The following is a 17,086-nucleotide window of genomic DNA, read 5'->3' on the forward strand; positions in this document are numbered from 1 at the left end:
TGGCGACGCCGCGTGATGTCACCACTGGAGGGGGCTAGCTGTTTGACTTGTCGGAGCCTGTAAGCGAGGGACAGACAGACGAAAGAAGTGCACGGAACCAACGATGGTCTCACGGCGCAGTTTGCGCGTGGATTACTCCGGTCTCTTACATGAGCAAAGCAACTTTCTTCCTCGCGGTTTTTACAGTTAATCGTCGACCTCCGAGGTAGGTTACAATTATATTTTTCTCTTCTGTTTTTAGTCCAAGTTGTACTTGACGGACGTGCGCGGACTCGTTTGGCAACTTGTGCCGCTGGGCAGGTGCCGTTGCCTCCATCGCTTGAGAGGAAAAAAATACAAATAAAAAATGTTGTTCGGCTTTTTCGGTGAGGAAAATATCGCTTATGTACTTTTTTTTGGTGTTGCAGTTATGCGTCATTTGTTGATTATTGTACCGTTTTTTTACGCAAAACGGAAACGTGTTATACCAGTACTCAAACTTTGCAAATGTTCTTTTAGAGAAAATGTGCTACAAAATGAAGTGGTACAGCATGAAGAGGCATGGCAATGTGTCACAATTCATCATAAGATCTTAAATAATATTGATTTGTTATACATGTATTGGCATTTCATTCAATACGTCGATTTTTGTATTTTATGGTGTGAGTGTTTATTGTATTATTAATAGCATTAATATTACACAGTAGTATTTATTATACACTTATATTACAATAATTTCATTAGTCTTTTTACAGTTTGTTATTTTTGTTAATATTTTGGTGAGCAGCATTGAGTCGTGTCTTACTGAATGATCATCATAAAATCATACATGTTATTATATATATATATATATATATATATATATATATATATATATATATATATATATATATATATATATATATATATATAATCACATGTCAAAATGCCAGTTGTGGAAAAAATGTTATTGAATTTTTATTTTTATTTCATATGATAAACTATAGTTTTATATATATTTTTTTAACATTATAGTGTCTTTTAAAAAAAAAAAAAACGTTATTAATTTGCTATTATTTATTTATCTAAAAAAAAAAAAACTTGAAAAATGCAACATCAAATTGAATTGGGCAGCATTATTAACTTGTGTCAGACTGCATGTGAGGACCAAATGGAAGTTTTTTCCCACACCGGCGATGTAAGCGTGCCGACCATACAGGAAGAGCAACCCCGCTGGCGACGGTGCGTGCCTGACGGGTGAGAAAAACAAAACAGTCTCAGGAGGTTTGAGTTACAAAAGGCGGAGAGTTTCAGAAAAGGCGAAGATGATATCTCCGACATAACTTCCCAAATTCTCACCTCGAGAGTGTTTTATTCTAGTCACCGTTTATGTATTTGTCTTCCTCACAAAAGCCAATGGTTTCATTTCCAGGCCATGAAAGACACGGATCAGTGGAGATGAGATAACATCCCACTGGCATGACCACCGCGAGCTAACAGCAACAGAAGCGCCTGACCGCTCACAAACACACACATACAATTCCTTCCTTCCGCCTGTGTGCGCGATGAGCCGTGAATTCCGAGGTGAATAGTTTTTGTTCGGCACAGTTGAACGGCCATTTTAGGCGAACGGCTCTTGAACGGCCACGACGTGATCGGCCACTGGCCCGAGCGTGCGGGTCACCAAAGCAATTGGGTACCTGTGCAGCCACCACAGACGTTGTAGGTAAATTTAACACATGGTTTAGCTTTCAAAGAGTTGTTGGTGGCAAGTGTGAGATGAGGTACCAAAAAAATGAACTTGCTTCCTATCTCAGGACAGACCGCTTCCAAGTTGTTACGCCACACTATTATTACCTGTTAGCTAGCTGCTAACAAATGGCCATTAGCAATCCAATTGGTTGGCTCTTTAGAGCTGTGCAATTCATGGAAATTCAATTACAATTTCTGCTTTTATACGCAATTATCCCACAATTACAAAATCAGCATAATCATAATAAAAAATATGCAATTTTTTGAGTTGTTTAAATAAATGTACACATTTGCACCTTTTTAAAATGTTAAAATAACTAATTCAGCAAATTTGCTTTCATCCAAAAGGAAATTGCATAATTATAGTGTTTCAAAGATTTTTATTTGTCTTAATATAATTTTTTAAGGTTTAAAAATGTTCTTGTTTTGTACCAAAAAATGAATTCTCATCCTACTGCACAGTGCACATGCGGCACTCCAACATAAATAAATGAATAAATATATATTATTATAAATTCAGTTTGGTCCAAAAGGAACTTAGATAATTATAGTGCTTCTATTTTTTTTTTATGGAATATATGCCACGGAGGAGGCTTCCTGGTTTTCACACATCAGCTTTGTTTCCTTTTCCTGTTTGCGATGGTAGGCCGCGTCCCAGTTCTTGCGCTTCCGCCTCGGTTGCGCATTCCCGTCGACGGGTGCGAGTGTGTCTGTCTCAGTTGTCCAAAGCATTTCAGAGAGTTGAGATGTTGAGGGGGGGGGGGGGGTAGCAGTGAGTGTTGGAACGCGACCATCAGTATCCGGAAACGACACTGAAGTCCATGGCATCGACCCCATTGGTCTTAATATTATAAATGTGTAAACATTTTCTTGTTTTGTACCCAAAAATAAATTATCGTCCTACTGCACAGTGCGCAAGCTTCACTGAACCTCAAGTTTTTGCCAACATAAATAAATAAATAAATACATACATATTATTATAAAATCTGTTTGGTCCAAAAGGAACTTACACAATTATAGTCTTTCTATTTTTTTTAAATTGGTCTTAATATTTTTAAATGCTTAAACATTTTCTTGTTTTGTACCCCCAAAAAATAAAATAATCGTTTGAATAATCGTAATTTCAATTTACCAAAGCCTGCATTATGCCGGGGGGGGAAAAAGTGCACGCCGAAGGGAGCTCAGACCCGATTAGCTTCTCTGATTAAGACACTAGTATTGTGTCGTGTCAAAAAAACAAACAAACGCCGTCTGGCTTGACTTGTTATCGGCGGCAATCAGATGCAGGCCAATCATCGGGCCTTCTGTCAGGAGGGGCTTAACCCCAGAGACACGCTGGATTAGACGGGGGCATCGGCGCCACTGCACGCGCCGCTTGCCCTCCGCAGTCGGGGCGCTGCGCCCCTGCAACCCCCCCCCCCCCCCTCCCTCCAATTAGCCCAAAGGGCTAAAGCGCGCATGCAGTCCACTTTTTGTGCCGTTTGTTGCGTTCCAAGTCATTAAGACGGCTTCTGCTTCTGATACCGCGATGACAATCATTCCTGTGACGCCAATGAGGAGGACAATAAATGATTGTTTCCTGCGGGAATTGTATCTCATCCCCAGAGAGTGGACGCATGCTTCAGTGTCTCGCTGACCTTGACGATGATGAGCATTAACAGGGTCTTTGAGTCCACACAAAGAAGAATGCGGGGCGGGGGGGGGGGGGGGGATGGAGTGCTTTATAAGTCTCAAGATTATTTGCTGTCCATTGTGATAAATGAAGTGTGCTTTTTTCCGCCACTATGGAAAATTGACATTGTGATCGCTTACACACAAAAAGAGAGGTCCCTGGAGTGCCTGCCCACTCGTCAAGTGTGAAATTACGCAACCAAGTAACTCTTTTGTGAGTTGCCTATTTCTGAAAATGTGTTTGCGCGAGCAAGCTGTTAAATGAGCCGGCGGTGGTTTCCGCGCGACTGACTTAGCAACAAAACACCCTTCTTGCTATCAAGCTGGCTAGCTATCAACTTGGTAGCCAAAGCTAGCTACTCCTCTGCTAACATAGCGGGCCTGAAATACTCGATATTTAAATTACCCCCATGAGTTGCTGTTTGTGGTCTTTGCCTTTTTTTTGTCTTTTGACTATCAATTCGTCGTGATCAAGAGTTTTTCAGGGTTATGGCAAGGAGAGTTGGCATTGAACACAGTTAGCAAACTAGCTGTAGCATTTGATACACTGTGATTTGAATTAGTATTCGACCACAGGTGTGGAAAAAAATAATGCCATTAGTCCTTTCTGTACTCAGGTTGTCTTGCTACATGTTAACATACCAACTGTTGGTATGTAAACAAGATGATTTTTTACCCCCCAATCTCATCATATAAAATCAACCCTTATTTGTCCTCTCATAAGATGTTCCCTGGAGACCATCCCCGTTTCACCCGAGTAGACCTTGTCACATAAACAAAAACCGTGTGAAATATGAGCTTCGCCCAATGCGAGTGAATGGATGGGTGTGCTCCTCTTTGTATTCCACCAGCCAGCGCTTTGCGCCGCTCGAGTGTTTGCCGGAGTATATTCTGGACGAAAGCGATATTAAAGGGCAAGTCCAGACAGATTGGAGCGCTGTCAGCCCGTCAGCAAATAGTTTTGAGTGTGTTTCCCTGACGGAAGGTGGCAAGAGAAAGAGAGGGGGTTCGACGAGTGGTCTGCCTATCTTTGCTCTGTGTGAGACGAGGCCTGCCCTTAATAATGGAAAAAAATGCTTTTATGAACTGCGCAGGCAATGTTTTGTGACATGCAAATGTAAAAAGTGACTTGAGACTTTTTGGAGTAAGGGAAAGTCTGATTATGTGTGTGTGTGTGTGTGTTATGACCATCACCTGCTGAGGGTCTTGCATAGACCGCGGTCTTATCTCCGTGGGATACGAGTAGTATCTCTTTATCTTGGGACACGGGAGATCAGTGGCCGAGCTGAACACGGGTACGAGTCGTTGAGAGGCTTTTTGAAAATGTGCAAGCAGGGGGAGGGGTTTGAGGTAGACCAGAAAGGAAAGAGGCAGGAACTGTGGAACAGTTGTCGAGAGCGTGCTACAAGTTCTAAAACAACACCCAGAGGAAGAACTGGTTTCCTCTGGACCAGGGGCTTTCCATTCACACGTGGATGGAGCTCCACATGTTCCGAGAATGGTAAACGACGCGTAGTTTCATGTTTTGTTTTGTTTTTTTACTCTGTTGTTTATCTTAATGTTTGAAATTCCCTTTTTTTGTCTTTCTTTTTTTTTGCCATAGCAAATGTTAGGATGTCAGCATTTTACCGATTTGTCATTTCTAAAAGTCTCCAGCTAATCATTTGAAGTAGCTCCGGACAAGATGTAAAGTCTTTGGTATCTGTCTTTTGTGCTTTCTGTACTAAGGTTGCTATCTTGGTATTCGTTAGCTTAGCGCGTTATCAATTTTCGTTTTAAATGGCCGTCAGTGTGAGATGCAACTCGGGTTTGCTATCTTGCCCTATGTTAGCGTGCAAGATGGTAGCAGCGATCCATTTTTGACTTTTTATTGACTTTCCCTGAGCCTGTTTGAATAGAATACCGACCCTCGAAAAAATTTAAACAGCAGGGCCCTCGAGTGCTTGCTGTTCCCAGCGGTTCACATATCTGATGGTTATGCAAAGTTGACTCTTGGACCAACCCCCTGCACCCCCCCGCGCCTTCGCGCACATTCGGCAGTTGATGTCTGCCCGTGATAACCGCGGCTAATTTGTATACGCCTGAGAGCGTGAAATCGATTGGACGGCGTCCGCCCAGACGTCGGAAATGTCAGCCCGGTCGACAGACACTCTATTGTCTCTGTTGTTACTGTTCAGATCTTGAACGACTGGCACAAAAAAGGGACCCTCCAAAAGTCACGTTCAGCCGTGACACTTGGAGACTAAAGAGTAATTCCCACTTAAGACGCCAATTAACGAGTCAGCGCAAGTCCGAAAAGTCCATCAGGGGAGTTTGGACTGCCGGATTAGGAGAGGAATTCATCAGAGGTGGAAGCCACAAAGGGAATGGATGACTGGGGATTTGGCCGTAATGTCATTAAGGAAGACAAAAAAAGGCCTGCGCGCAAGGCAGCAGGCAGGGATTGAATGATTAACTGTGCAGGTGTTTAGAACAAAACAAAACAAAAAGTCACTGCATTGCTTGGATAGAGTGACACTTAGACCTCTGCCAAGGCTGGATCAGCACAAAATTAGACTTACCTTCTTTATTGCCCTATTTTCTAAAACTACTGGGCCTGGCTCTCTTTTACCTACTTTCCTGTCTACCCAACTACCCATCTCATGACCTAAATAGCAACAGGGTGGCATGGCTCCGCGGTAGAGTGACAGGGTGGTTATCTTCCAACCCAAAGGTTGTGGTGTCGATCCCTGGCAGCTGTGACCATGTCAAAGTCTCCTTGAGCAACATACTCAACCCCCCCCCCCCCCCCCCAGTTGCTCCAGATGCCGTGCCATCAGCGCTTTGAGTGCCTTGTAGGTGGAAAAGTGCTACGGATGCTGACGGATGACGTCTTCCCACTGAGGGTCAACTATTTAACTCTGACTCACTTGTCCGTCTTCCCGTTCCTCTCGCTCGTCGACACACGCACGAGTTCCCGAGACTCTGCAGTCCCAGCTCACCGCGTCGGGCTGCAGATGTGGAAAACCGCCGATCGGCACAATAGAACCTGCTGCGACCCGTTCGCACCTGCAGTAAAATTCCACACGGTGTGATTTCTTCTGCTCTGGCCCAAACCGTATGTAATGTTTTGTGCATGTGCCACGTGGAATGTGCGTCTGACACATGTGGAGAATATGATATGAGGTCATGAAAATGAAAAGGCAGTTTGGTTAAGTTCGCAAGGCAGGTTGGGAAGTAACATGCAGTGAACCCTTGCTGATTAGCGGTTCACTAGTCACATTTCCAGAATCTGAGGATTTCTTTTTTTTTTCACATTAGTGAGAGGTTAGTGGTACACAGGAAGAAAAAAAATCTGACCGTTGCGTGTTTATTTACGGTCGTCAAATTGAGGGATTTTGTATTTGCTGTGGAATAACACACATGCATCATATTGACGTTGAGTGCTTTGTAAGGCGGAATGACAAGACAGCCCGAAGAGAAACGAGATAAAAGAGTCCTAAACGTGTGGTTTAGAGTGCACCCAGTGTATGTTTTGGAGCAAAGAGGGTCACAAAGAAAGGCACGCATGAGCGAGTAAGACCCCATTGTTCCAGAAAATGTGACCCCCTGCCCAGGACATCCTGGTGGAAACATTTCCGCCGCCCGCGCCGCCTTATTTGTATGCTATTCAAATCTCACAGGTCAGCGCGCTGGCTGGTTTTGAGCATATATATCGCGACGCGATGAAAGGCTTTCACGCCAACGACCCCGTCAGCCGTCAGACTGCGCCGGTGTGGCAGGCCAAGATGGTGCGATTAAAGAAAATTGCCGAGAGTAATGGCGGCTGGCGTCAGGAGCCTGCTGCGTGGGTATTATAGTGTAATGTACCTGCTGACAGGCCACACAAAGCCCACTGATGACTTGCTCACGCGTATAAAGATGCAATTTTCGACCGTGTACTGCTTTTTTGTTTCGCCGATGCTACGTTGTGCAATAGCTACATACAGTATGTATGGATGGCTGGTCAGATGACGGGTGCCGGCGTGATGAATGGTTTTCGATGGATCAATTGGTAGATGAATTCATGGATCACTGGGCGCCAGATGCGTTTATAGATGGAGGATGGCCGGACAAATAGTTTCACGACATGGATGGATGCTTTAGTAGCTTGATGGTAGGATGCATTCATGGCAAATTGTTTTGTTTTTTTGGGGGAATAATTACAACGGTTGGATTGACCAATTTAAACGTTCATGGCATTGAACGATTGCAACGGGTCCTGAATATTTAGGTTGAAATCCTCCCAAGAAATAGTAATGATAATGAAAAAAAATCCCGCATGGCATAATTTGCGGGTAGTCATTCTGATTAGTTGGTGTTAAGATTATGAGAGGGTCCCTGGGGAAAAAAAAAAATTCTCCTGCACCCCAAAAGTTTGTGTGTTCTAGAAAATTCCAAGGTGACACCGTAGAGTTTCTTTGGACACGCATCAATCTTTCAAAGGCGTTTGCTCTCCAGTGTCGGCGCGCGCGGTATCGAGTGAACCGTCAACTCCTGCGGCACCTCTTCGGCTCTTACGGTCATCATGCATGAAGAGCGTAAAGCCACATTTTTATTCATGTTTTTAATCCCTTATGGCTAAGCATATTTTAATGACAGTCGTTACTCAGCAATTTTTGCCTGCCTTGCAGGGAAAGCGTCAAAGAAACCCCGGTGCACTGTGACTAATCAAATATCGCTGGAAAGGGATGATTAAAAGTGACAAAGTGTACAAAATCGTGTCACCACGTGATGGTAAGCACTTTCCAGTCGACCCGACGTCTCGTGTTTGCATCGCTTTGTTGCCGTGGCGCCCCCGTTGGGTTCGACGACCGTCCCGTTTTCCAATCTCAGGCCTCCCGCCGGCATTTTTATTTTCCTCTGTTGCTCTCCTCCTTTTTCCTTTCCGTCAGTCTCTGCAGGCAATGCTCTCCTCCCTGCACTCCGAGCTTGACATTCAGAGCTACTTGATGACAATCCAGTCGCCGGGCCGCACAGTTAGTCCGCCCGTCTCGCCCGTCTGCTTCTTGCCGTGTGGCGTGTGTGTGACCTAACGATACACTGTTGTATTATTTCGCATCAACTTTTCAAATGGGCATTACAAGGTGTAAAAGGATGATTAAGTATAAATGGCTATTGAAAGTGAACGCATCAAGACGTCGCAATAATTGTTAAAAAAATATATCTATTTTTAAGTGTACTACATTATTAAAAATATAAAATAAAAACTAACAAATAATATCTAAGATATGTCAAAGTAATCATGTTCATTTTGATTTACTTTATAAAATCTTAATATAATAATAAATAATAGGGCTGGGACGATCCACTTCTGTCGCAATACAATCCGGATCCCAATACTTTGGTGGCGATCCGATACGTATTGCGATACTTAAAAAAAACAAAAAAAAGTTTTTTTGGGTGGGGGGGGGGCTTTTTTTTGGGCTAGTATTAACCTTAACATGTGTATTTTAAAAAAAAAGGGATCATCCAGCCATTCTCTGCGCAAACTATTCTGACTGGCGTGCTGAATTACTTCAAAAGTCCAACTTTTCCACGGCGCGCGCTTCGTATCGGGTGCTGTTGCGCAGCGCTCCCGCCGACAGTCGACGCTGTCGAAGCGGCCACGGCAAGCGCCGGCCACGCGAACGACGCTGAGCTGCAAGTCTGCACTTCTATAAACTTGTGGCCTTAAGACGGCAGAAAGACGGATGTTTGCCCCGCGATTGCTGCATCGCATATTAGCTAGTAGGCTAGTAGGATACACTTTTTTTTTTATTTGCCCCTAAATATAAATATAACATAAATATAAATAAATCATACATTGTATTTTTTATGTATGTATTTCCCCTCAGTTGGGTTTAAGTCTGGGTTCTGGCTCAGCTGCAAGTTTACAGATTATATACTTTTTATGTTTATGTTATGTATTATAAAAAAAAGAAAAACCTCTCACTGATTTCAAAGGGTAGGACAGTGTATGTTGCTGCCTCCACTATTCCCCGAGATGCACTAAACTTGAATGCCACGTACTGTAAACCTTTTGACCTGTCAACATTGTCAACTTTTAAAACAAAATGCTAACATATGTGACATACGCGCATGCCGACATGTTTATGGGAGTCTTTGGCCTCGTAGTGGCGATAGCAGAAGGTCACCGCATAAAGAGCCCACTGTTCCATGACCCGTCCCCCCCCCCCCACCCCCCCTTCTTGGTTTTAGCCCCCACCTTGTCCCTGCGGCTCAGATCATCTTACCGACACGGCACAAAAGCTCGGCGGGCTTCTTAGTCTTGTCGCACACATCGCCGTATTGAAGCCTCGCTTAGCGGAGGCCTGATCTGATTACAAACGATGGTCACGTCTCGTAACTCTGTAATGACTTAGCAACTTTTGGGGGGGCTTCCGTGTGAGAAACGTAGCCACTTAATGCATCGTTTGTGTGACGTCACCGCATGTTGTGAAAGGCAGAGTCGAGTGGCATGACTTGACTGGGGTCAGAAATTCAGAATTAAGTCCGCCATTTTCTGACAAGGGACTTGCTTGGCTAAAACTTATGGAAGACTCGACACTCGAGGATTGTTAAATTGCTAAAATTGTGGAAAAGAGAATGGCAAGTCAAAGATAAGAGACATAATAACTAGGACATTTAACTTCCATCGCTTTAAACTCCACAAAGACCGTTAAGCGACATTAACTGCACAGTTTCGCTAACAGATAGCTTGTCAAACATGAGCTTCGTGTCAGTCTTTTGTTTAATTGAGAAGATGATAAAGTATTACACGTTATGGAGACCGTTTTAGGGACCATTAATAAAACTCTGATTGCTCATGTGTTAACTAACGCAAGTATGGATGACTTGACTTTGTTACTTGCTTAACCAAAATAATAAGTTGAAATTTGATGCGCTTGATTTGACCACAGGAACTTGCGTTCCAGATGCTTACGTTGCATCTTTTGTTGCTTCCAGAGCAGAAGCCCCAAGCACTGCCCCAGCCCGCAGCCCGGCGTGGACATAGACCACCTCTCCCTCACCTCCCTGGATTCGCTGGAGGCCATGTCCGAGGTGGACGCCCCTATGGGCTTCACCCGGGGAAGCCGGGTCCGCGCCAGCCTGCCCGTGGTCCGGTCCACCAACCAGACCAAAGACCGCTCGCTTGGTAAGTTGTCGATATCAAGCTACAGCCACTTGTTGACTTTCTGTTGAAAATTTCCATTGTAATATTTCAAAAATGGTAGCTAGCCATTTAGCGGCTACCTTGAGAAGCTAACCTCATAGTCAACATCTTTAATGCAGCGCACTGTGAAATACATTTCGCCTCACTTAGGCGGGTGTGACAATCAGTGGTACTTTAACTTTTTTTTTTCTTTTTCTTTTCACACAACCAGAATTAGATTTTTAGCTGAAGCATATTGGGGCTAACCGGTAGCCAAAAAGCTAACCTAGCTGTTTACATCTTCAGTCAGTGCCTAGCACCAGATGCTAACTTAGCAGTCTACATCTACACACGGTTCTCCCTCTTGTAAGAGTTTTAGATACGCGAGTATTTTTTCTTCTGAGGGCTTTTTGCTATTAATGAATCCATTGGCAAATGGATGTCTGTACTACCGCTCCTTACTTTGTCAAAGTAGGATGGTGACTTTATTCAAACTCCGCAGATGATGACACAACTAACTAAGTGGAACAAGGTGTGAAGTCAACTGTCGCTGGGAACTTGATTGACTGCTTAATTAGGATCCTTGACCTTTTTTAAGAGACTTTTTCGATGTTTTTGGCCCGAATAATGGCTTGTGGTAAATGCATGGTTTTGTGCCAGCCTAAAAAAAAACACACCCTTCTCTGTTTAATCTGAAAACACATGCAGGCAAAAATATTTATTCAGTTGACAGTTAAGTTAATTTAGCTTTTGTTTGCCTGTTCAAAACATTAGCGATGCTTACTTGTTCTTTTGCTAGCATAAACACTAGCTAGCTATTTTTCCTTCAAGGTAACAAAAGATGGAAAACTATTTTGTTTGTTTGATTAGCAAAACAGGTATAAAATTGACAGAAAAAAACGTTTTTCCTTTTGTACTTTTATATAAAGGAGTTGAGTCAGTACTTTTCTTTTTTTCACATTTCTTTTTTGCTTGTTCGGTCACAACATTAGCAATGCTAATCTGTTGTTTTGCAAGCAAAAAAAAAGCTAGCTAGCGTTTTTTCTTAAAGATAAGAAAAATGGGAAACTATTTTGTTTGTTTCACTTGCAAAACATGTATTGTATCAAATTGACAGTAAAATGTCATTTTTCCTTTTTATTTCTTAGTACATTTCACAGTAAAGGAGTCGAATCAGTACTTCTACTTTAATCAGAGTCTCTTGCACGAATGTCTGTTTTTCTGTTTCAGTACCTTGTGTCGCTTGCTTTATCACCTCTGATAGTTGGTGAGTACTTGTTGGTGCTCTACATCAGGACAACGTGTTTAGGAGGCAGCAAAGGCGGGCATTGGGGGGCAGTTATGGCGTGACGAGGGGTGGAGTGAAACAGGGCTTTACTGCTTCGTCCCTCCCTCGGTGACACACACACACACACACACAAAGCGGTCATCCAAAAAAAAAAGTCTGCGCTACTTCTGCTGTTAGAAAGAAAATGTGAGTATGGAGTTTTTGGGTTTTGTTTTCTCGCTATTCTTCGCTTGAAACTTGTGGAGGGATGGGAGCGTTGTAAAGATGCAAGGCCATTTTTTGCGTTTGTCTCCTCCTCCACCGCTGGCGGTAAGCAGCCGATCACAAGCGGACTCCATTCACCTATGTCGCCGTTGCATATTCATACGCGCTGGCTCAATGGGCGCCCTTGTCACGTCAAACATCTGGATGCCGAGTGCCAACAGAGCAGCTCTCATGGGGGGAAAAGTTGTTAGCCACCAGGAATAGGAATCGGAATCTCACCGACATCTGGTAGCTTTTACCAGCGCGCTGCTTTTATCAAGTCGCACCAAGTAAAAGCACGCTTTGTTTGTAGTCACTTGATAGAAAGTCCACATCCCTGCAGCAGGTCAAGAAATGCGATACCGCGGCCAAATCAGAGTTTCGTGCTTCTTTCTTTCATCACAGACAATCAGTACAGGATCTTCAATAGACATTTTGTTTCGGGGAGCTATTGTTTGTACAAGTGCTGCGTGGGCGTGTCCAGACATTCTGCGGCACACATCTGTTTTTTTCCAAAATCGCAGCTCACGCAACACACAGCCAGTTCAGTTGGGAGACTCGCCGTCTGATGCACATGGGGAGCAGGCAGCCTCAATTACAACTGATAGCAGAGTTTCCATGCAAGTATTGAAAAGATTGGAATTGATTTAAAGCATTTCTAGATGAGGAAAATACGGAAAATAAACAGCTTCAAGCCAGCACTCGGGAAACCTCTTGAAGAAACGTTCAATGTCCTGATGCCGATTGATTTTGCTGTCTTGTCCCCCCCCCCCCCCCCCCCCCTCAGGCGTGCTGTACCTGCAGTACGGAGACGAAACTAAGCAGATCCGCATGCCCAACGAGATCACCAGCATCGACACGGTCCGAGCCTTGTTCGTCAGCGCCTTCCCGCAGATGCTCACCATGAAGATGTTGGAGTCGCCCAGCGTGGCCGTCTACGTCAAGGACGACATGAGGAACGTGTACTACGAGCTTAGTGATGTCAGGTAATGTCTTGGTTTAGGGTCAAGGTTCGGTTCACATAGAGGAACAAAATGCAAACATAAACTTTAATTGGCCAATATTGACTATTTTTTTTCCTGAATTTTTCCAATGTTTTTTTTTATTTTTTACTATACGTTAACACATTACAACATAAGACAAAGATAATGGCATTTAAACATTCCCCCTCCCCAAATGTTCTCTCTTGTAAAATTTAACAAAGCAATGTAAAACAGTTCAATCTTCCCGTTGTAATTTCATATCTTTTATTCTTGTATTTGGCTACTCTCACCGGGGGTTGAGAGTGGACACCTCTTGGAGAGCTGTAGTAGCCTAGCTCTGTGCTAATCGCTAACACCGGCGCTACCGAGTGCGTCCTGTCAAAGCAGGGAACCGGTGGAAGTGCTACACAGTCCAAATGGCTCTTCCATTCGAACATTTTGCCCCTTAAACATTGTGTATTTTAGCTCCAGTGCAGCACAGTGCATTTCTATTGGCTAATTTGGACGTGGACGTGGAATTCCAAATAAGGGGTGGTCGTTAATCAAGTGTTAATAAAAATGAGTCAACGCGATCATTTTAACACCCTTAATATATCTATAACATGTTTATTTTATTATTTACAATGAATCAATTAGAATAAAGAAAAAATACTGTACATTTAATAAACTCATTTTAGTTTGGGAAAAAGTTGTGCTGCAAATATTGCATATCTCGATCAAATAAATATGAGCACTCTGAGTTTACTATATGTAAGCAGACATTTTGTTATCTAGTGCAATAAATGATAAGTAGCTCCACCTCCAATGTGATGTGTACTTTGGGCTCAACTCATCTATCAGGGCTGTCAAATGGGTTTCGCGCTTGCTGAAGGTCGGCACAAGCGTCCTTCTCCTCATAGCGCGTGGATTTTTAAAACAACATGGAGCGTAACAGCAGATTTTTGCCCAACATGGAACGTAACGCCAGATATTCGGCGCCCGTGTCAGGATACGTGCCGCTGGCCGAGCTAGTCAGGAGAAGGAACTGGCTGACGCCGCGCCGGCCGCATTCCGACGGCGACACTTGGGCCTCCTTCTTACCTTTGGTGGCCTCTTCCCCGTACAGGAACATCTCGGACCACTCCTGCCTGAAGGTCTACCACAAGGACCCGGCGCAGGCCTTCAGCCACGGGCTTCGGCCGGCCAATGGCGACACCAGGGTGAGTACACAGCTGTATTTGTGTTATTAATTTATTTATTTTTTAGCTCTCTTTGCTATTGGATGTCTGATTTTTTAATGTATCTGCTTTCTGTTCTGGAATAGACAGTAATGTCAACGGCAGGCAGGGAAGCTTGTAAACAACGATTTGTTATCTTCGCTGCTCGCGAGATTGCCGTCACGATGAGCTCTGTCACTGTTTAACCCCGGCTGCGCTTGACACAGATACAAAGGTTACGTGTGGAGGAAGGCGTGTACAGTACGTGTGTCGGCGTATTGCATCATTTAGAGGCGCTATGTGCAGTAACGTCTACGTTACGGTATTATTGTATTATACATGAGAATAACTGAGGCGGTGGGAAAAAGTGGAGATAGCGCCCCGTGCGTTTCAAGAGCACGCTGGAAACTTGAAGCGAAGTCCTAATTCAAACCAAATGTTCTCAGCGAGGCCTGTCATTTGCCAAGCACTGATGTTTGTGTGCTTATTCGACAAGCTCCTTTCTGTGATCTCCAAGCTGCGAGAGATTTATACTTATTGTGCAGCGAGGTAGCCAAACACAGCTCTTACTATATATGGAATGGTACACGTGAAGGAAATTCCTTTGGTGCATTTGTTTTTTTGTTTTTGCTTTTGGCATTGATTGCTGTGTTGTCAAGTGTGTTGTCTGCCCTCAAGTCTTGGTAACAACTTGACAGAGGTGACTTACACGTTTTGCGAAATACAAGCCACGACTCTAGTCAATTTTGCAGTAATCGATTATTTTTAGATTCAAATATTCTACTGATTACCCCGTTGATTAATTGAGTGATCAAAACAGAATAGAGTTTGCAATATTAAACAAAATATCATGCGTTGGAGGTCACATTCTATTGTCGCGTCTACGTCTGAGTGTCAATGGCTTAAAAGGCGGCGCCGTGGCTGGTGAGTGACGTGGGTGCCAGCGAATGAGATACGTGTTTGCGACTGAAAGTGTAATACTGTCGTAGTAAAATATCAGTTTATAGAAGAAGAAGAAAAATCGAATATATTTTAGCGAGCTAACTGAATGGTGTTGCTAAGTGAATGTTCACAAAGTGCTCATTAGCCAAACATGCCACCGTGTCAACAAGCTCACAAACCAAGTACAGTAACAAAGTATTTGTACTCTGTTACTTCCCTCCACTGCGACTTCAAAGGCGTTGGATGCCGATGTGGGCGTCACACCCTCTGAATTGTGCTGTCCCCTTTGTCAATCTGATGAGAAATGAAGAAGAAAAGAAACGAAAGAAACGATACCTGAAGCCCGAGTGAACTTTGCATGAGGGTTTGACTTCCTATGAATCAGGCTTGTGCCTCGTGTGAACAATAGCTGGTTTGTTTGTCAGGAAGAGTGTTGACTTTGTACGGCGACAACGGTTATGTAACTTATTTTGCTTAGCACAATTTTTTTAAATCCCTGAAATTTCAGGAAATCATTTTTCATGTTGAGGAAAATAATGTTTTCCATCACATGCATGTTCCTCTGCTTGATTTTTTTTTCTCCACCTGCCATCTGTTGGGGGAATGTAACAAAACATACGTACTTTCTTACCATTAAATAGATTTTTCAGGTAACTCTATTGACGTTTTGGGAGACTTTTTGCTTTTACTACTTACATTGTAAAAATGGGCTTGAGAGTTGTTTTCATTATTATTATTTTTCAATACCTCAGCTCCAAGAATGATTTGTGGCGAAAACAGACTTTATGTTTCATTTGTCATCATTGGCTAATCATCAATTTTTTTGTTAATCAGATCACAATGTTAGTAAATCTATGGGATCAAATTGTTTTGAGAGCATTAAAGCCTGAATTGCAAGGAGGGAATGATTTTTTTCCTTTACCTTTTTTTCCACACAATTTATTTTACCTGGCTCAGGACACTTATAAAAGTCCCTCAAGTTTCACATAAAGACTTGCTGGAAATTGTTTTATTTCTTTTCCATCACAGGCATGTCCGTCTGCTCGATAACCCCCCGCCCCCCCACCCCCCTCCCCAACCATAATCGACCTCCTTTTTTCTTTACTGGCCCGAGCACGAGGTTAGATTTATTGCCATGTTGCAGGTTATCACACCTCACTACGGCGGTCCAGATTAGCTGACAGCTGAAATGTTGTCGCAGATTAACCTCTCAGGCTGCGGTGTTATTGCTTCGCCGGGGCCCCGCGTGCACGAGCGAGCGAGTGTGTACCCGGCCAGCGTGTCTGGAAAATGTGCTGACAACAGCGCTTTTGTTGTAAAAAGCAACAGTGTAAAAATGAGCTCGGTGAATGTTTTTGTTTCAAGGGCAGTTTCCAGAAATACTGGATTTATACAGGACAAAGCCGGAGTGGCACTCGGGACACCAGCAAGGCATAATGATGAGATTTTGGATCAGCGCCAACTTTTGCACCTTCATGAAAATCAGACGACAGCACATACCTGAATTTTGTTAATTAGAAACATGTGTGCTTCAATAAAATGAAAAAAAATAAGCTCTCAAGTGGAAAAAAATGTGTAATATTCTGTAGCTTTTGCATTTTCCAGACTGAGAACAAATACGGTGTTTCCAAACCTTCATTGAGCCAAGGCACTTTTTATACAAGAGTAAAATATAACGGCATTCTGACAATGTAAAACGTTGCAAAAGGTTTATTATATAAGGCAATGATGATGATCTCATCTCAATTGACTTACAAATGTACTTAGTGTGAAATCTGGGCCTGTTTAGTTAAACACAAAGATATTAAAGTGTCGTCTTGAGATGTAAATTGAATTTATTCTGTGGCCACACTCCTATCGCAAAACATTTTTATCATCTTACACCATTGAAATGAATCTA

At 43.2% G+C, this 17,086-nt stretch overlaps 1 protein-coding gene across 9 annotated transcripts in view; it reads left to right on the forward strand.

Moving 5' to 3' along the window:
- The window catches only part of kiaa1217 (KIAA1217 ortholog), an 80,796-nt gene that overhangs the window by 47,402 nt on the left and 16,308 nt on the right, over positions 1-17,086 (forward strand). For 8 of the 9 annotated variants that reach the window (XM_086065712.1, XM_086065707.1, XM_086065714.1 and 5 more), the window contains exons 3-5: positions 10,348-10,537; positions 12,853-13,051; positions 14,154-14,247. In XM_086065712.1, the coding sequence (XP_085921838.1) occupies positions 10,348-10,537; positions 12,853-13,051; positions 14,154-14,247 (483 nt within the window). Of the gene's footprint in view, positions 1-28; positions 206-10,347; positions 10,538-12,852; positions 13,052-14,153; positions 14,248-17,086 lie in introns of those variants that run through there. The other variant, XM_086065715.1, reaches the window with a different exon arrangement.

This window comes from Leptonotus elevatus, chromosome 21 (assembly GCF_054856555.1).
Source record: "Leptonotus elevatus isolate MCC_2025b chromosome 21, RoL_Lele_1.0, whole genome shotgun sequence".
Taxonomy (NCBI): domain Eukaryota; kingdom Metazoa; phylum Chordata; class Actinopteri; order Syngnathiformes; family Syngnathidae; genus Leptonotus; species Leptonotus elevatus.